This window comes from Pristis pectinata, chromosome 40, assembly GCF_009764475.1.
Source record: "Pristis pectinata isolate sPriPec2 chromosome 40, sPriPec2.1.pri, whole genome shotgun sequence".
Taxonomy (NCBI): Eukaryota; Metazoa; Chordata; class Chondrichthyes; order Rhinopristiformes; family Pristidae; genus Pristis; species Pristis pectinata.
In genome coordinates this window covers 1,372,877-1,386,998 of record NC_067443.1, presented here as the reverse complement: position 1 = coordinate 1,386,998, position 14,122 = coordinate 1,372,877, and the positions used below count along the sequence as shown (strand labels likewise).

Sequence of the window (14,122 nt, the reverse complement as noted above, 5' to 3'; positions counted from 1 at the left end):
GCAGAGCTGGGAGGAGGGAGGGAGGGAATGTGGAGGTCGGGGAGGGGGGAGAGAGGGAATGTGGAGGTCGGGGAGGGGAGGGGGTTAAACGAAGCAGCTCGGAACCGAGCCAGCTGTTGCTGATCTGAATAAAGGAGAAATGGTGCAAATACCCCGCGTCTGCGGACAGAGGGTCACCGTGAGAGCTCTGCCGGTGGCTCGGGTCCACAGCGCCAGGGGCATCAGGGTCAGGTCCGCACACCGTTCCGTGGTGAGGGCTTCTGCCTTCAGGGGCTTCTCAGCTCCAGTAAAGCTCCAGTAACCCTGCGCCCTCATCGCCGTGGTGCCGGAGTTAGCCAGACCAATGCGACACGCATGTTTTAATCTGCTTTCCTCAGACGTTTGTATAATAAACCTCCCAGTGAACTGGGTTAGGTTCAAGGGAGGGGAGGGGCCGGGACCCCGGTGGGGAGTGGAGGGATTGGGACCCCGGTGGGTGGGGACGGGAGGGGTGCGGAGGGACTGGGACCCTCCTGGGTGGGGAGGGGAGGGGAGGGTCCGGGACCCCGGTGGGTAGGGAGAGGAGGGACCCTGGTGGGAGGGGAGGGATTGGGACCCCGGTGGGAGGGAAGGGGAGGGACCCCGGTGGGTGGGGAGAGGGGAGGGACCCCAGTGGGTGGGGTGTGGAGAGGAGGGACCCTGGTGGGTGGGGAGAGGGGAGGGACCCCGGAGGGAGGGGAGGGGCCGGGACCCCGGTGGGGAGTGGAGGGATTGGGACCCCGGTGGGTGGGGACGGGAGGGGTGCGGAGGGGACTGGGACCCTCCTGGGTGGGGAGGGGAGGGGAGGGTCCGGGACCCCGGTGGGTAGGGAGAGGAGGGACCCTGGTGGGAGGGGAGGGATCGGGACCCCGGTGGGTGGGGAGAGGGGAGGGACCCCAGTGGGTGGGGTGTGGAGAGGAGGGACCCTGGTGGGTGGGGAGAGGGGAGGGACCCCGGAGGGAGGGGAGAGGGGAGGGACCCCGGAGGGAGGGGAGGGGAGGGACCCCAGTGGGTGGGGTGTGGAGAGGAGGGACCCTGGTGGGTGGGGAGAGGGGAGGGACCCCGGAGGGAGGGGAGGGGAGGGACCCCAGTGGGTGGGGTGGGGGGGCAGGCTGGGACCCTGGTGGGTGGGGAGAGGGGAGGGACCCCGGAGGTAGGGGAGGGGAGGGACCCCAGTGGGTGGGGTGGGGGGGGCGGCCTGGGACCCTGGTGGGTGGGGAGAGGGGAGGGACCCCGGAGGGAGGGGAGGGGAGGGACCCCAGTGGGTGTGGTGGGGGGGGGCGGGCTGGGACCCTGGTGGGTGGGGAGAGGGGAAGGACCCCGGGGGGAGGGGAGGGACCCCAGTGGGGGGGTGGGCTGGGACCCTGGTGGGAGGGGAGGGGAGGGACTGCCTGCTTTTCTCCACGGATGCTGCCTGGCCTGCTGATTTCCGCCAGCATCAGGGTTTTTTCCATCTAGATTCCAGCATCCGCGGTCCTTTGTTCCTCTGCCCCCCTCTGGCGCCAGCTTGACAAAGAGACCCAAGGAATTGCTTGTGGACTTCAGGAAGGGGAAGTCGGGAGAACACACACCAGCCCCTCACTGAGGGGGGTCAGCGGTGGGAAGGGTGAGCAGCTTCAAATTCCTGGGCGTCAACATCTCGGAGGATCTATCCCGGGCCCAACGTGCAATCACGAAGAAGGCACGCCAGCGGCTCTACTTCATTAGGAGTCTGAGGAGATTCGGGATGTCACCAAAGGCTCTTGCAAATCTCTACAGATGTGCGGCGGAGAGCATCCTGACTGGTTGCATCACCGCCCGGTACGGAGGCTCCAACGCGCAGGAGGCTGCAGAGGGTCGTAGACTCAGCCCAGCTCCGTCACGGGCGCAACCCTCCCCGCCGTCGAGGACGTCGGCGCCTCAAGAAGGCGGCGTCCGTCGCCGAGGACCCTCGCCGCCCGGGACCTGCCCTCTTCTCGTTACCGCCATCGGGCAGGGGGGACACTCAACGATGCAGGAACAGCTCCTTCCCCTCCGCCATCAGATTCCTGAACGGTCCGTGAACCCACGGACCCTCCCTCGTTATCCCCCTGTTGATTTATTTGTAATTTTCAGTAATTTTGAGCAACAAGAATCTTCACCACAACCCACCCCAGGACCTGTGATCAACCTGGCTCTGATCCCGCCCCTCAACATCTCCTATTGGCTGTAAATCCAATTGTAAACAGTGATTGGGTGCAGCACCTGTCAATCTGAGGGAGGCGGACTTGGTTGGTTTTTGCTTCAGGGTGCTCGTTGCTAATTGGTTAGTGTGGACGTCAGTCAAGGGCGGTGGGCGTTAACTGGAAGGAGACGGTTATCTCCGCTGTGATTGGTTCTCATCAACGATTGGCTTGTTTCCAGCGTCAACTCTGCCTTCCCTTCCCTTTTATTGGGTGTCTGTCCCACCGGCGGATGATACGGATAACTATTGGTTGAATATAGTGTCAATCTATGTCAGCCCCGCCCCTTTCATCTCGCCTTGTTTTCGTCAATATTTGACATGTCGATTCTGATTGGGTAACTGAGGAGCGGGTTCCGGCTTCTCATTGGTCAGATTCACTGTCAGTCCAACAGACCCCGCCTTTCCGTCGATGCGCTTGAACGCTCCTTGAGTGACAGTCTGGCGCGGCCTGTGATTGGTGGCGGCGGCGCGGTGGGCGGGGCTGGTGTCGGGTGGCGGAGAGCAGCCGAGGTGAGCGGCGGCGGCGGCGGCGGCAAAGGCCCCGGTCCCGGGACCCCCTCCCCTCCCCTCCCCTCCCGGCCCCGCCCCGCCCGGGACCCCCTCCCCTCCCCGCCCGGGACCCCCTCCCCGCCCCGACACCCGGGACCCCAGCACAAGAGCTCACGGGGGCGGCGGGGGGGGAGGAGGGTCGGGTGACAGGGTGAAGGGCACGGGGGTGGGGAGGGAGGTGAGGGAGGGACGAGGGAGGGACGAGGGAGGGGAGGGGAGGGAGGGAGGGGAGGGGAGGGAGGGAGGGAGGGAGGGAGGGAGGGACGAGGGAGGGGAGGGAGGGAGGGAGGGAGGGAGGGAGGGAGGGAGGGACGAGGGAGGGGAGGGAGGACGAGGGAGGGGAGGGAGGGGAGGGAGGGACGAGGGAGGGAGGGACGAGGGAGGGAGGGAGGGACGAGTGACGGAGGGAGGGACGAGGGAGGGGAGGGAGGGGGAGGGACGAGGGAGGGGGGGAGGGACGAGGGAGGGGAGGGATGGGGGAGGGACGAGGGAGGGGAGGGAGGGGGGGAGGGACGAGGGAGGGGAGGGAGGGGGGAGGGACGAGGGAGGGGAGGGAGGGGGGGAGGGACGAGGGAGGGGGGGAGGGACGAGGGAGGGACGGGGAGGGGGGGAGGGACGAGGGAGGGACGGGGAGGGGGGGAGGGACGAGGGAGGGAGAGACGGAGGAGGGGGTGAGGGATGGGGAGGGACAGGGAGGGGGTGAGGGATGAGGGAGGGAGAGACGGAGGAGGGTGTGAGGGACAGGGGAGGGAGGGACGGGGAGGGGGGGAGGGATGAGGGAGGGACGGGGAGGGGGTGAGGGATGAGGGAGGGAGAGACGGAGGAGGGGGTGAGGGATGGGGAGGGACGGGGAGGGGGTGAGGGATGAGGGAGGGAGAGACGGAGGAGGGTGTGAGGGACAGGGGAGGGAGGGACGGGGAGGGGGTGAGGGACGGGGAGGGGGTGAGGGATGAGGGAGGGAGGGAGAGATGGAGGAGGGGATGAGGGAGGGAGGGAGAGACAGAGGAGGGGGGAGGGACGGGGAGGGGGTGAGGGAGGGAGGGAGAGACGGAGGAGGGGGTGGATGAGGGAGGGAGGGAGAGACGGAGGAGGGGGTGAGGGACGGGGAGGGAGGGAGAGACGGAGGAGGGGGTGAGGGACGGGGAGGGAGGGAGAGACGGAGGAGGGGGTGAGGGGATTGCGGGCAGTGGGGCTGGGTGGTGCTGCTGGGTCTGCGGGGGTCCCGACCCCTCGGCAGGCTGTGGTTTTGGCCCCACCACATGCTCTCCCCTCGAGTGGGACTCTGGGTGGGATGGTGTGTCCCAGGGGCTTGACCTTCATGGGACACCTCACTGCAAAACGGATCACCCCTACAGTAACAGAAGCAGGAAAAGGCCATTTAGCCCATCAAGCTGCTTCCCCCGTCAATAAAACCACGGCTGATCTTTCACTCTGGTCCCTGCTTCCTGCATTGAGCCTGTATCCATTGACACCCTTAACATCCAAACATCAGTTCATCCCCTGGAATCTCCACTGCAACTCGAGCCTCTGGGGGAGAGAATTCCAAGCGTTAAGCATCCTCTGGGTGAAGAAATTCCTTCTCACCAGAACCACCGCCACCCCCTCGTTCCGACTCCATAAGCCCTGGGCTACCGATCTACCTGCCTCCACCCCTGCACAATTTCCGTACGTTTCACTGACATCAACTCTCAATGCGAGAGAGCGTAAAGTGTTACCAGGCTGGTCCAACGGGTAGTTAAGGAGGCGAGCATTTTACAAAGGGGTTGCAGTTGTAAGAACAGGGAGGTTTTGTTCCCTTTGTACAGGCCACACCTGGAATACTTGGCATAGTTTTGAACCCCGAACCTACACAAAAAATTCACCAATCTCAAGAAAGCGTTGGAGCCGCCTGAATGAGGTTGCCCAGGGTAATCCCTAGGAGGAGAGGGTTGTCCTATTACTGGCCACTTTGGGACTGCATTCCTTGGAGTTTAGAAGAACCTTATTCAAACATACGGGGTCTCAAGGTGGCTTGACAGGGTAGACGTGGAGATGTCTCCACCAGTGGGAGAGTCATGAACAAGGGGATGGTCAGCTAACACTGAGGTAGATGGAAATTCCTTCTCTCGGTGGGTGGTGAATCCCTGGAACTCTTTGCCTCCCGAGGCTGGTAGAAGTAGGATCATTCGATGTACTTGAGGTGGAGATAGATGAATGTATGAAAGACGGAGTAATTGAGGGTGATGGGGACCTGGCAGAGGGGAGGAGCTGGGGCCAACATGGACCAGCCGTGGTCATACTGAATGGCGGGGGAGGTTTGAGGGGCCGAGTGGCCTCCTCCTGTTTGCTGAGTTCCCAGGCCCAGCCTACCTTCTCTACCACCTCTGAATGTCCGGCCGCTGATGACGAGAGCTTGCTGTGTATCGGCTGATGTCTGGCGGTGGTGTAGTAATGTGAGGTCTCTCATCGAGTGCCTGTTCTCTCCACTCCAGGCTGGTTGTTCCGTGCTGCTGGATGTTTGGGCTTAGGACCCTCCTGGGCCTTGGCGTGTTGGTGTCGACGCGGTCGGCTGCCCGTGGTGCGGTGCAGGGACTGGACTTCCTCTGCCCCAGACCCCAGTGGCCAGCGATGTCGGGACAGGGCAGCCCCAGCCGTTCTGCCGCCAGCGGGAAACCTCTGAAGTACCTGGGGTGAGTCAGCCTCTGGGCGGGAAGCAGGGACCAGAGAGTGGGGCGGGACAACCCTGGGGAGGCAGAGGGAGAACCAGCGGCCTCTGCTAGTTAAACCACTGGGACAAGGGACCTTGGTTGGAGCCCGTGTAGGGTCACCAGCCCCAGACCCAGGGCAGGAGGAAGTGTAGAAACCGCAGAGTTGTGGACACAGCTCAGCGCGTCACGGAAACCAGCCTCCCCTCCGTGGACTCCGTCTACACTTCCCGCTGCCTCGGGAAAGCAGCCGACGTAATCAAAGACCCCACCCACCCACCCCAGACATTCTCTCTTCTCCTCCTCCCGTCGGGCAGAAGATACAAAAGCCTGAAAGCATGTACCACCAGGCTCAAGGACAGCTTCTATCCCACTGTTATGAGACTCTTGAACGGTTCCCTAGTATGATAAAATGGACTCTTGACGTCACAACCTACCTCGTCGTGGCCCTTGCACCTTATTGTCTGCCTGCACTGCACTTTCTCTGTAGCTGTGACACTTTACTCTGTATTCTGTTATTGTTTTACCCTGTACTACCTCGATGCACTGTGTAATGAATCGATCTGTACGATCGGTATGCAAGACAAGTTTTTCACTGGACCTCGGTACAAGTGACAATAATAAACCAATTTACCAATGGAACAGGCGCTGGGGTTGAGAGGGTTAAACCCCCCAAGGATGGGCTGTGCCAGGCAGGTTTGGGGTTCCCTCGAGTGTAACAGTGGCGGAGTTGATAAGACGGAGAGAGACACAAGACAACAGGAGGAGGCCCCTCGTGCCTGCCCCAGCAATCCAGATGATCCCAGGTGATCTGTCCCAGTCAGTTCCCCATCTCTTCCGTCCCAGTTCCCCATGGCCCTCGATCCTCCAAACATTTATCTCCCCCCCTCAATAAATCTCCCCAGTGATCCGGCCTCCCTGATGCTCCGGGCTGGAGAACTCCAGGATTCACTACTGCCCCCTCTGAGAAGTTCCTACGCACCTTGTCTGTAAGTGACCCGCCCCCGACCTTGTAACTCCTGTCCCTTGGAGGGGGAGGTGGGCGGGGCGGAGACGCCAGGTCACTGGTGCACGGGGTGAGGGACATCTGTGTCTCTGCCCCCCAGAGAGAGTGGCCGAGTCTGGGGGCTGGTGGGGGGAGAATCGGAAGCCAATTGTCGGTGGGGTGTGAAGGGGTAGGAGGCTGTTGAACTGATGGAACGGCACAAGCCAGAAGGGCTGAATGGCCTCCTGCTGTTCCTGTGTAATGAAGATCGGCTGGGTGACAACGAGGAGGTCCGGGTCGTGGCTCCTTCCCTCCCTCCTTGGCCCCTCCGGGTCTCCAACACTGCCTGGCCGTGGGGTGGAGGTCTCCGGGGAGGGGGCTGTCAGAGGTTGTTTGGGGGCAGGACTGAGGGTGGGTGGGGGTGACTAACGGAGAGAGTGACCTCTTGCCCTCTCTCACCCAGTCAGGAGGAGGCCCAGAACATCGACCAGGAGCTGTTCACCGACTACCGGTTCAGTGTGGACCAGCTGATGGAGTTGGCTGGTCTGAGCTGTGCCACTGCCATCGCCAAGGTTGGTGCCCGACTCCCCCCCCCCCCCACCGGGGCTGAGGTTGGGTGGGGATGGGGGGTGAGGAGGATTTGCCCGCTGGGTGAACGCACAACTCACATGTGTCTGCAACACTCCAGAGTCCTCCGTAGTGCTGATCTGATCAGCCCCTGCCCACCGCAGGCAGCACGGAGGGACGGGGCATTTCACTGCTCAGCCACACTGGGAGAGACGTGGCATCCGTAGGGACAGAGCCTGGGTCCCCACCGCTCGGTGCCGGGTACGGTCGGCCCGGGACAGTCCTCCTCCCGACGCGCACGGCAGTATGCACACCTGGCGGGGGATCTCCTGCTGTGCCTGGCCAAGCTGGCCATCCACGGGTCCCGGCGGTGGGCGGCTGAGGGTGCCGGCCGGTCCGCCTGCCTGTCCATCTTCCGGGCTCACGTACGCGCGCGGGTGTCCTCGGAGAGGGAGCGCGCGGTATCCGCAGGCACCCTGAGTTCCGCGCTCGGTGGGCTCCTCGGGGATCGCATCTGTCGTGGACGGTGAGAGTGCGATTCTTCTCTGAAGTGTTGCGTGGTGCGTTCAGCGGGTGTTAGCATTATTGCTGTAGTTCTGTAGATGCTTAGTTTCCTTCTCTTTCTGTATTAGTTGTAGTGCTGTGACACTGGTTGTCCTATTGTAGTGCTTTTAGCTATAGACATTTATATTACAAAAAACAAAGTATGCACACCGTCTGATGACCGTGACCATCACCTCCCTCCGTCTTTCAGGCGTACCCCCTGTCGTCGCTTCGGAAAGAGAAACCCACCGTGCTGGTCGTGTGTGGTCCCGGCAACAACGGCGGAGATGGACTCGTGTGCGCGAGGCACCTCAAGCTCTTTGTAAGCACCGGGCACTCCCGGGGTTAGACACGGAGCTGTGGCCGTACAGGACGCTGGTGAAGCCGCATTCGGAGTATTGTGCACAGTTTGGGTCACCCTGCCTTAGGAAGGATAGTATTCAACGGGGAAGAGTGCAGGACTTGAGGGACTGAGTTACAGGGAGAGGCTGGACTTTTTTCCTTAGAGTGCAAGAGGTTGAAAGGTGATCTTGTAGATGTGAGGGGCATCGATAGGGTGAATGGGGAATCAAGAACTAGAGGGCACAGGTTTAAGGTGAGAGGGAAGAGATTTAATATGGACCTGAGGGGCAATTTCTTTTTTTACTGAGTGTGTGGAACGAGCTGCTAGAGGAAGTGGGTGAGGCAGGTACATTAACAACATTTAAAGAATACTTGCGCAGGTAACAGGCAAATGGGACTGGCTTAGATGGGCATCTTGGTCAGCATGGACCAGTTGGGCTGAAGGGCCTGTTTCCCTAAGGCTCCATGACTGATATAGTGAAGATCCCTCTACCCCATCCCATCACACACTCCCCGGGGTCAGACACAGAGTGAAGCTCCCTCCGCACCGTCCCGTCACACACTCCCGGGGTCAGACACAGAGTGAAGCTCCCTCCGCACCGTCCCATCACACACTCCCGGGGTCAGACACAGAGTGAAGCTCTCTCGACACTGTCCCGTCACACACTCCCGGGGTCAGACACAGAGTGAAGCTCCCTCCGCACCGTCCCATCACACACTCCCGGGGTCAGACACAGAGTGAAGCTCCCTCCGCACCGTCCCATCACACACTCCCGGGGTCAGACACAGAGTGAAGCTCCCTCCGCACCGTCCCATCACACACTCCCGGGGTCAGACACAGAGTGAAGCTCCCTCCGCACCGTCCCATCACACACTCCTGGGGTCAGACACAGGGTGAAGCTCCCTCTACCCCCTCCCGTCACACACTCCCGGGGTCAGACACAGGCAGTTTTTGCAGAGTAGTGATGCCAGGGGTGTGTGGGGCTGGCCACAGCCTCCTGATGTAGCTGCCTTCATCGCTGTGTCCCCACACTGGGGGACGCTCCCCTTGGACTGTCTGTCTTGTTGTACTCTCCGCCCATGTGCTCCAGTCGGGAACCGGGCACCTTCCCAGACCCCTCCACTGACGAGCTGCCTGACGCAGGGATCCCGCGGGTCGGCGAGGGTGTGGAACTTGGAGAACTGCCTCCGAGAGTCTGGACACTGCAGCCCCTCCCAGTGGGGGTGGATTCTGGGGTGAACCAACTGTTATTTCAGATACTTAGTTTGATAGGATAGAGAGAGAGGGAAGCCGTGACCTCCGGAGTGTGGTGGGGGATCGAGTGCCGGGGCCATGACGTTGTAATCGGGGCCATGACGTGATCAGGGCCAGGCCACAGGTGAATTCAGGAGGTTGCTTACACTTGGACCAGCGGGGTCCTGGGGGCCATCACTGGCAGAGGGCTATCGTCACAATCTTTGTTCTCCCTCCCTAACTGGAGAGAGCTGCAGGGGAGTCACCGGGACATTGCCTGGATTGCAGGATATTAGGCATGGTGAGAGACTGGACAGACTGGGACTGTTCTCCCTGGAGTGAAGGCGGCTGGGGCGGGCGGGGGGTTGTTAGGATTATGAGAGGGCAGATAGAATCTTCTTCCCATAAAAAATAACCTGATGGAGGTTTATAAGATTGCGAGAGGCACAGATAGAGCAGACAGCCGGTATCTTTGTCCCGGGGTCAAAATGTCCAATACCAGAGTACTTGCATCTAAGGTGAGGGGGGAAAAGTTCAAAGGAGATGTGCGGGGCACGTTGTTTTACAGAGAGCGGTGGGGGCCTGGAATGTGCTGCCGGGGTGGGGGTGGAGGCAGATACGATAGTTTAAGATGGGCATATCAATGTGCAGGGAATGGAGGGGTAGGGACCGTGGGCAGGCAGAAGGGTTTAGATTAGTTAAGCGTCACTAATTTAACTAGTTGGGCCGAAGGGCCTGTCGCTGTGCCTCACACACCAGAGGGTGCAGGTTTAAGGTGAGGGGAAGGAGGGTTAAAGGGGTCCTGAGGGGTGGGTGATACCTGGAGCGAGCTGCCTGAGGAGGGGGTGAACTCCGATACGGCCACTGCTGAAGGGGCATTTAGTCAGACGAATAGGCAGGGTGTTGTAAGGACCTGGGCAAACGGGATTGGTGTGGTCAGCATGGACAAGTTGGGCCGAAGGGCCGGATTCTGTGGCGTCCCATCCTGTGACTGCCCCGTGGGAGCACCTTCACCGGACAGTGTTCGGAGAAGGCTGCTCACTGCCACCTCCGAGGGGTCTGTAGGGACGTCCCATAAACACAGTGTGGGGACAGGACCGAGTGGCAGTGCAGCTTGGCCATGGTCTGACTGAACAGTAGAAGGAACTGGATGGGCCGAATGGTCTCCGCCTGTCCTTCTGTTGCTCTGTACTTTGCTCAGTGGTTCCTCATGTGTCCTGGGCGAGGGCTTCTGTTGCTGACACATCAGCCCCTCCCAGTCCACCTTCCTCCGCCGTATACCCTGCTCTGTGCCCCGGGGTAAACGTTCTCTCCCCATGCAGGGCTACGAGCCAGCAATCTTCTACCCGAAACAGCCGAGCAAGCCCCTGTTCCAGTCACTCACCACCCAGTGCCAGAAGATGGACATCCCCTTCCTGAAGGAGTTCCCGTCTGAGGTGAGAGAGCCCGATGTCTCCGGGTATGGGCGGGCGTGTGGCCCGGACCGTGCCGCAGTGTGCAGTCCCCACCGCAGATCACTGCCTCCCAGATCGCTCCACCTCGGCCAGTCTCCTACCCTCCGGTTTCCAAACCTCGTGTCCCGTCCCGGACCCTGTTCATCCAAACCTCAGCCCCGTGTCCCGCCCTGGACCGTTCATCCGAACCTCAGCCCCGTGTCCCGCCCTGGACCGTTCATCCGAACCTCGGCCCCGTGTCCCGCCCCGGAGCCCGTTCATCCGAACCTCGGCCCCGTGTCCCGCCCTGGACCGTTCATCCGAACCTCGGCCCCGTGTCGTGTCCCGCCCCGGAGCCCGTTCATCCAAACCTCAGCCCCGTGTCCCACCCCGGAGCCCGTTCATCCGAACCTCAGCCCCGTGTCCCACCCCGGACCCTGGTCATCCAGCCCGTGCAGTGCCCCTGTCCATGGCTGTCTGTGCCCCCCCACGACCTACGTACCCCCAGGCCCCACCCAGGTGTGTCCAATTCTGCCCCCTGGTCACCCCGATTCCCAGGCCCTGGACCCCACCCCAGCCCTGGTAATCACTGGTGATGCCCCCCTGTGTGCTGGGGGGGGGGGGGGTTATTGTTGCCAGGTGTCTAACCCGGCTCCCCCGTCACTCGACAGCCCCTCTTCATTGATGAGGTCTACAACCTGGTGGTGGACGCCATCTTCGGGTTCAGCTTTAAAGGGGAGGCCCGGGAGCCATTTGCCTCCATCCTGACCACGCTGGAGGCAGTGACCGCCCCCATCGCCAGCGTGGACATCCCATCTGGTGAGTACAACGTGGGCCGGCCCCGTACCGCCATGTGTGTGTGTGGGGGAGACCGTGTCAACCCCCCGGCTGGGCTCCAGCCGGACAACTGGCTGCAGCTTCGGGAAGGAGCCCGTCTCCTTGGGTTTTCCAGAACCTGGGAAGAGGTCTTCAATCCCACGGGCAGGTCGGGCCAGTCGGGCCGTTCTTCTCGAAGATCAAAGGGAGATTGAATTCAGAATCCCGATGGGTTTTGAGGAGGGAATAACTCGTTTCCAGTGCTGGGGGGGGGTTGGTAACACAGGGATGGGGGAAGGGAACAAGAGGGCAGAGGGTGTTCCGGAACCATAACGTCCCGACAGAGGCCAGCAGGCTAAATTCTGCCTTCCCCACCCTGTCTGTGCCGCCAGCTCCAGGCAACCGTGTACCTGCGCCCCCGGGTCTCCCTGTCGTGCAACGCTTCGGGGAACAGTGTACCTGCGCCCCTGGGTCTCCCTGTTGTACAACACTCCACAGGGCCCTGCCGCTCTCTCTGTGATTCCTGCCCCGGTTTGACTGACCGAAATGCATCACCTCGCACTCGTCCGAGTTAAACTCCATCTGCTCCTCCTTGGCCCGCCCCCTCCAAGCTGACCTAGACTGTGCTGCGACCTTCTACCCTGTTGATCTGACACCGTCCTCTCTCTCCCCACCAGGTTGGGACGTGGAGAAGGGCAACCCTCAGGGGATCCAGCCCGACCTGCTCATCTCCCTCACCGCCCCCAAGGCGGCGGCCATCCACTTCAATGGTCGCTACCACTTCCTGGGCGGCCGCTTCGTGCCGCCGGCGCTGGAGAGGAAGTACGGCCTGAACCTCCCGGAGTACCCCGGCACCGAGTGTGTCCGCCAGCTGCTGTGATACCTGCAGGGGTGGCGTTCCCGCTGGTGGGGTGGGGGGGGCCGTGTTCCTGTGAACGGCTGGGATGGATGACCTTCCTCGTGCTCTCTCTCCGTCGCTGCGGCTGCCACCGGGTGTTTCAGTGACGGTGGGGGGGGGGTATATTGTCTGAGTCTTGGAGCCCGGCAGAACTGAAGGGCCTTCGGCCCACTGCACCCCTGCCAGCTCTCTGACCGCACAACGTCCCACACTTTCCCCACAGCCGCTCCTCTTTCCAGCACGCACTGGTCCCACAGCACAGCAACTCGCTGCAGAATCGTCCCCCCCACCCTCCCTCCGCCTCTGCTACCGACTTCCTGCTGCTAGAAGCGGTTTCCCTGAGTTTTGGACTGAAGTTTTCTTCTCTGTGGGAGTTTGGAGACTTTTTTTTTGCTGCTTCCTCATTGCGGGAATTGCCTTGGGCTCTCGGGTCCTGTCGGGGGTGTCACACCCCACCAGCTGGGACCCTGTCCGATTTGAATGGTGTGACCATCCCAAGGAACTGACGCGAATTCTTCTGGCTGTCCCCAGTGAGAGGTTTGTGTTCGCTCGGGCTGAGGGGTAACACATCTCTTTGAAGAGCTGCCTTCAGTAAGTACAGTCCCGAGATCACAGGGACGCTGTTAAAGTGCCAGGGTCAATCGGGAATGCCTCTCTCGCACAGACAGGGGCTGGACTTCCAGCTGCACAATAAAAGGCACAAGTAAAACTGCTTCTGTTGACTCGAGTTTGATTGCTGACACCTGTTTGAGGCAGGCTACCACAGCATTCCCTTTTCTCTGGAGCGGCGGAGGCCGAGGGGTGATCTGTTGGAAGTGTATAAAATTATGAGGGGCATAGATAGGGTGGACAATCAATAGCTTTTCCCCATTATTGAACGATCCAAACCAGAGGGCATGCACTTAAGGTGAGCGGAGGGAGGTCCAGAACAGACGTGAGGGTTTTACTGAGAGAGCGGTGGATGTCTGGAATGTGTTGCTTGATGGGGTGGTGGAGGCAAATTTATTGGGGGCTTTTAGGAGGGGTTTGGATGAATGAGAGGAAAATGGAGGGATGTGGGCATTCTGTAGGTCGGAGGGATTAGCTATGTCGGCACAACATTGTGGGCCGAAGGGCCTGTTCTGTGCTGCACTGTTCTGTGTTCTACCGTTGGTGCTGAAGGAACTGACTCTGTGATACAGCAGAAAGCCCAGAGCAGCACAGAAGGTGTGTGTGAAAATTAAACACTGCACCGCAGAGATGGTGTGTTGGAAAGTTGAGACAGGTCAAGCAACAGAAACGGTTATCTCGATAGAGGTGGACAAGATGACAAGAGGCACAGATCGAGTGGACAGTCAGAGACTTTTTCCCAGGGCGACAATGGCTAACACGAGGGGACATAATTTTAAGGTGATTGGAGGAAGGTATAAGGGGGATGTCAGGGGTAAGTTTTTTACACAGAGAGTGGTGGGTGTGTGGAACGCACTGCCGGCAGAGGTTGGGGGGGCAGATACGTTAGGGACTCTTAGATAAACACATGAATGATAGAGAAATGGAGGGCTATGTGGGAGGGAAGGGTTAGATAGATCGTAGAGCAGGATAAAATGTCAGCACAATATTGTGGGCCGAAGGGCCTGTACTGTAATGTTCTATAAACACAAAGGCATTCTGTGAACACTTGGAGGCAGCAACACAAACCGCCCAGCGGTGGAGGTGGGAGATGTGTAAAGTTCTGAGTAAATACTCTTGTGCCTTTTGTTCGGTGTAGGCAGAGACGGCAAGGACGAATGTGAAGTGTGGAAGTAGTAAACAGAGGACATGTTTAGAACGCAGTGCAGGCCCTTCGGCCCACAATGTTGTGCCGACATTTT

The 14,122-nt window shown here is 60.5% G+C and overlaps 1 protein-coding gene across 2 annotated transcripts; it reads left to right on the top strand.

The window, feature by feature from the left end:
• Positions 1-2,679: 2,679 nt before the first annotated feature.
• On the top strand, positions 2,680-12,984 carry naxe (NAD(P)HX epimerase). 2 transcript variants are annotated; one of them, XM_052045895.1, is made up of 7 exons: positions 2,680-2,731; positions 5,242-5,439; positions 6,903-7,011; positions 7,761-7,871; positions 10,448-10,561; positions 11,230-11,377; positions 12,052-12,984. In XM_052045895.1, the coding sequence occupies exons 2-7, from the start codon at positions 5,264-5,266 to the stop codon at positions 12,252-12,254; spliced, it is 861 nt and encodes a 286-aa protein (XP_051901855.1). In that variant the 5' UTR covers positions 2,680-2,731; positions 5,242-5,263; the 3' UTR covers positions 12,255-12,984. The 2 variants fall into 2 exon arrangements, with proteins under 2 accessions (XP_051901855.1, XP_051901854.1); XM_052045894.1 differs by lacking the exon at positions 2,680-2,731 and adding an exon at positions 3,993-4,435.
• Positions 12,985-14,122: the final 1,138 nt, after the last annotated feature.

Coding starts and splice junctions, on each gene's coding strand:
- naxe (XM_052045894.1), top strand. CDS start 4,062: ATGGTGTGTCCCAGGGGCTTGACCTTCATGGGACACCTCACTGCAAAA. Junction 4,436..5,241: donor TCCACCCCTGCACAATTTCC/GTACGTTTCACT, acceptor TCTCCACTCCAG/GCTGGTTGTTCCGTGCTGCT. Junction 10,562..11,229: donor TGAAGGAGTTCCCGTCTGAG/GTGAGAGAGCCC, acceptor GTCACTCGACAG/CCCCTCTTCATTGATGAGGT.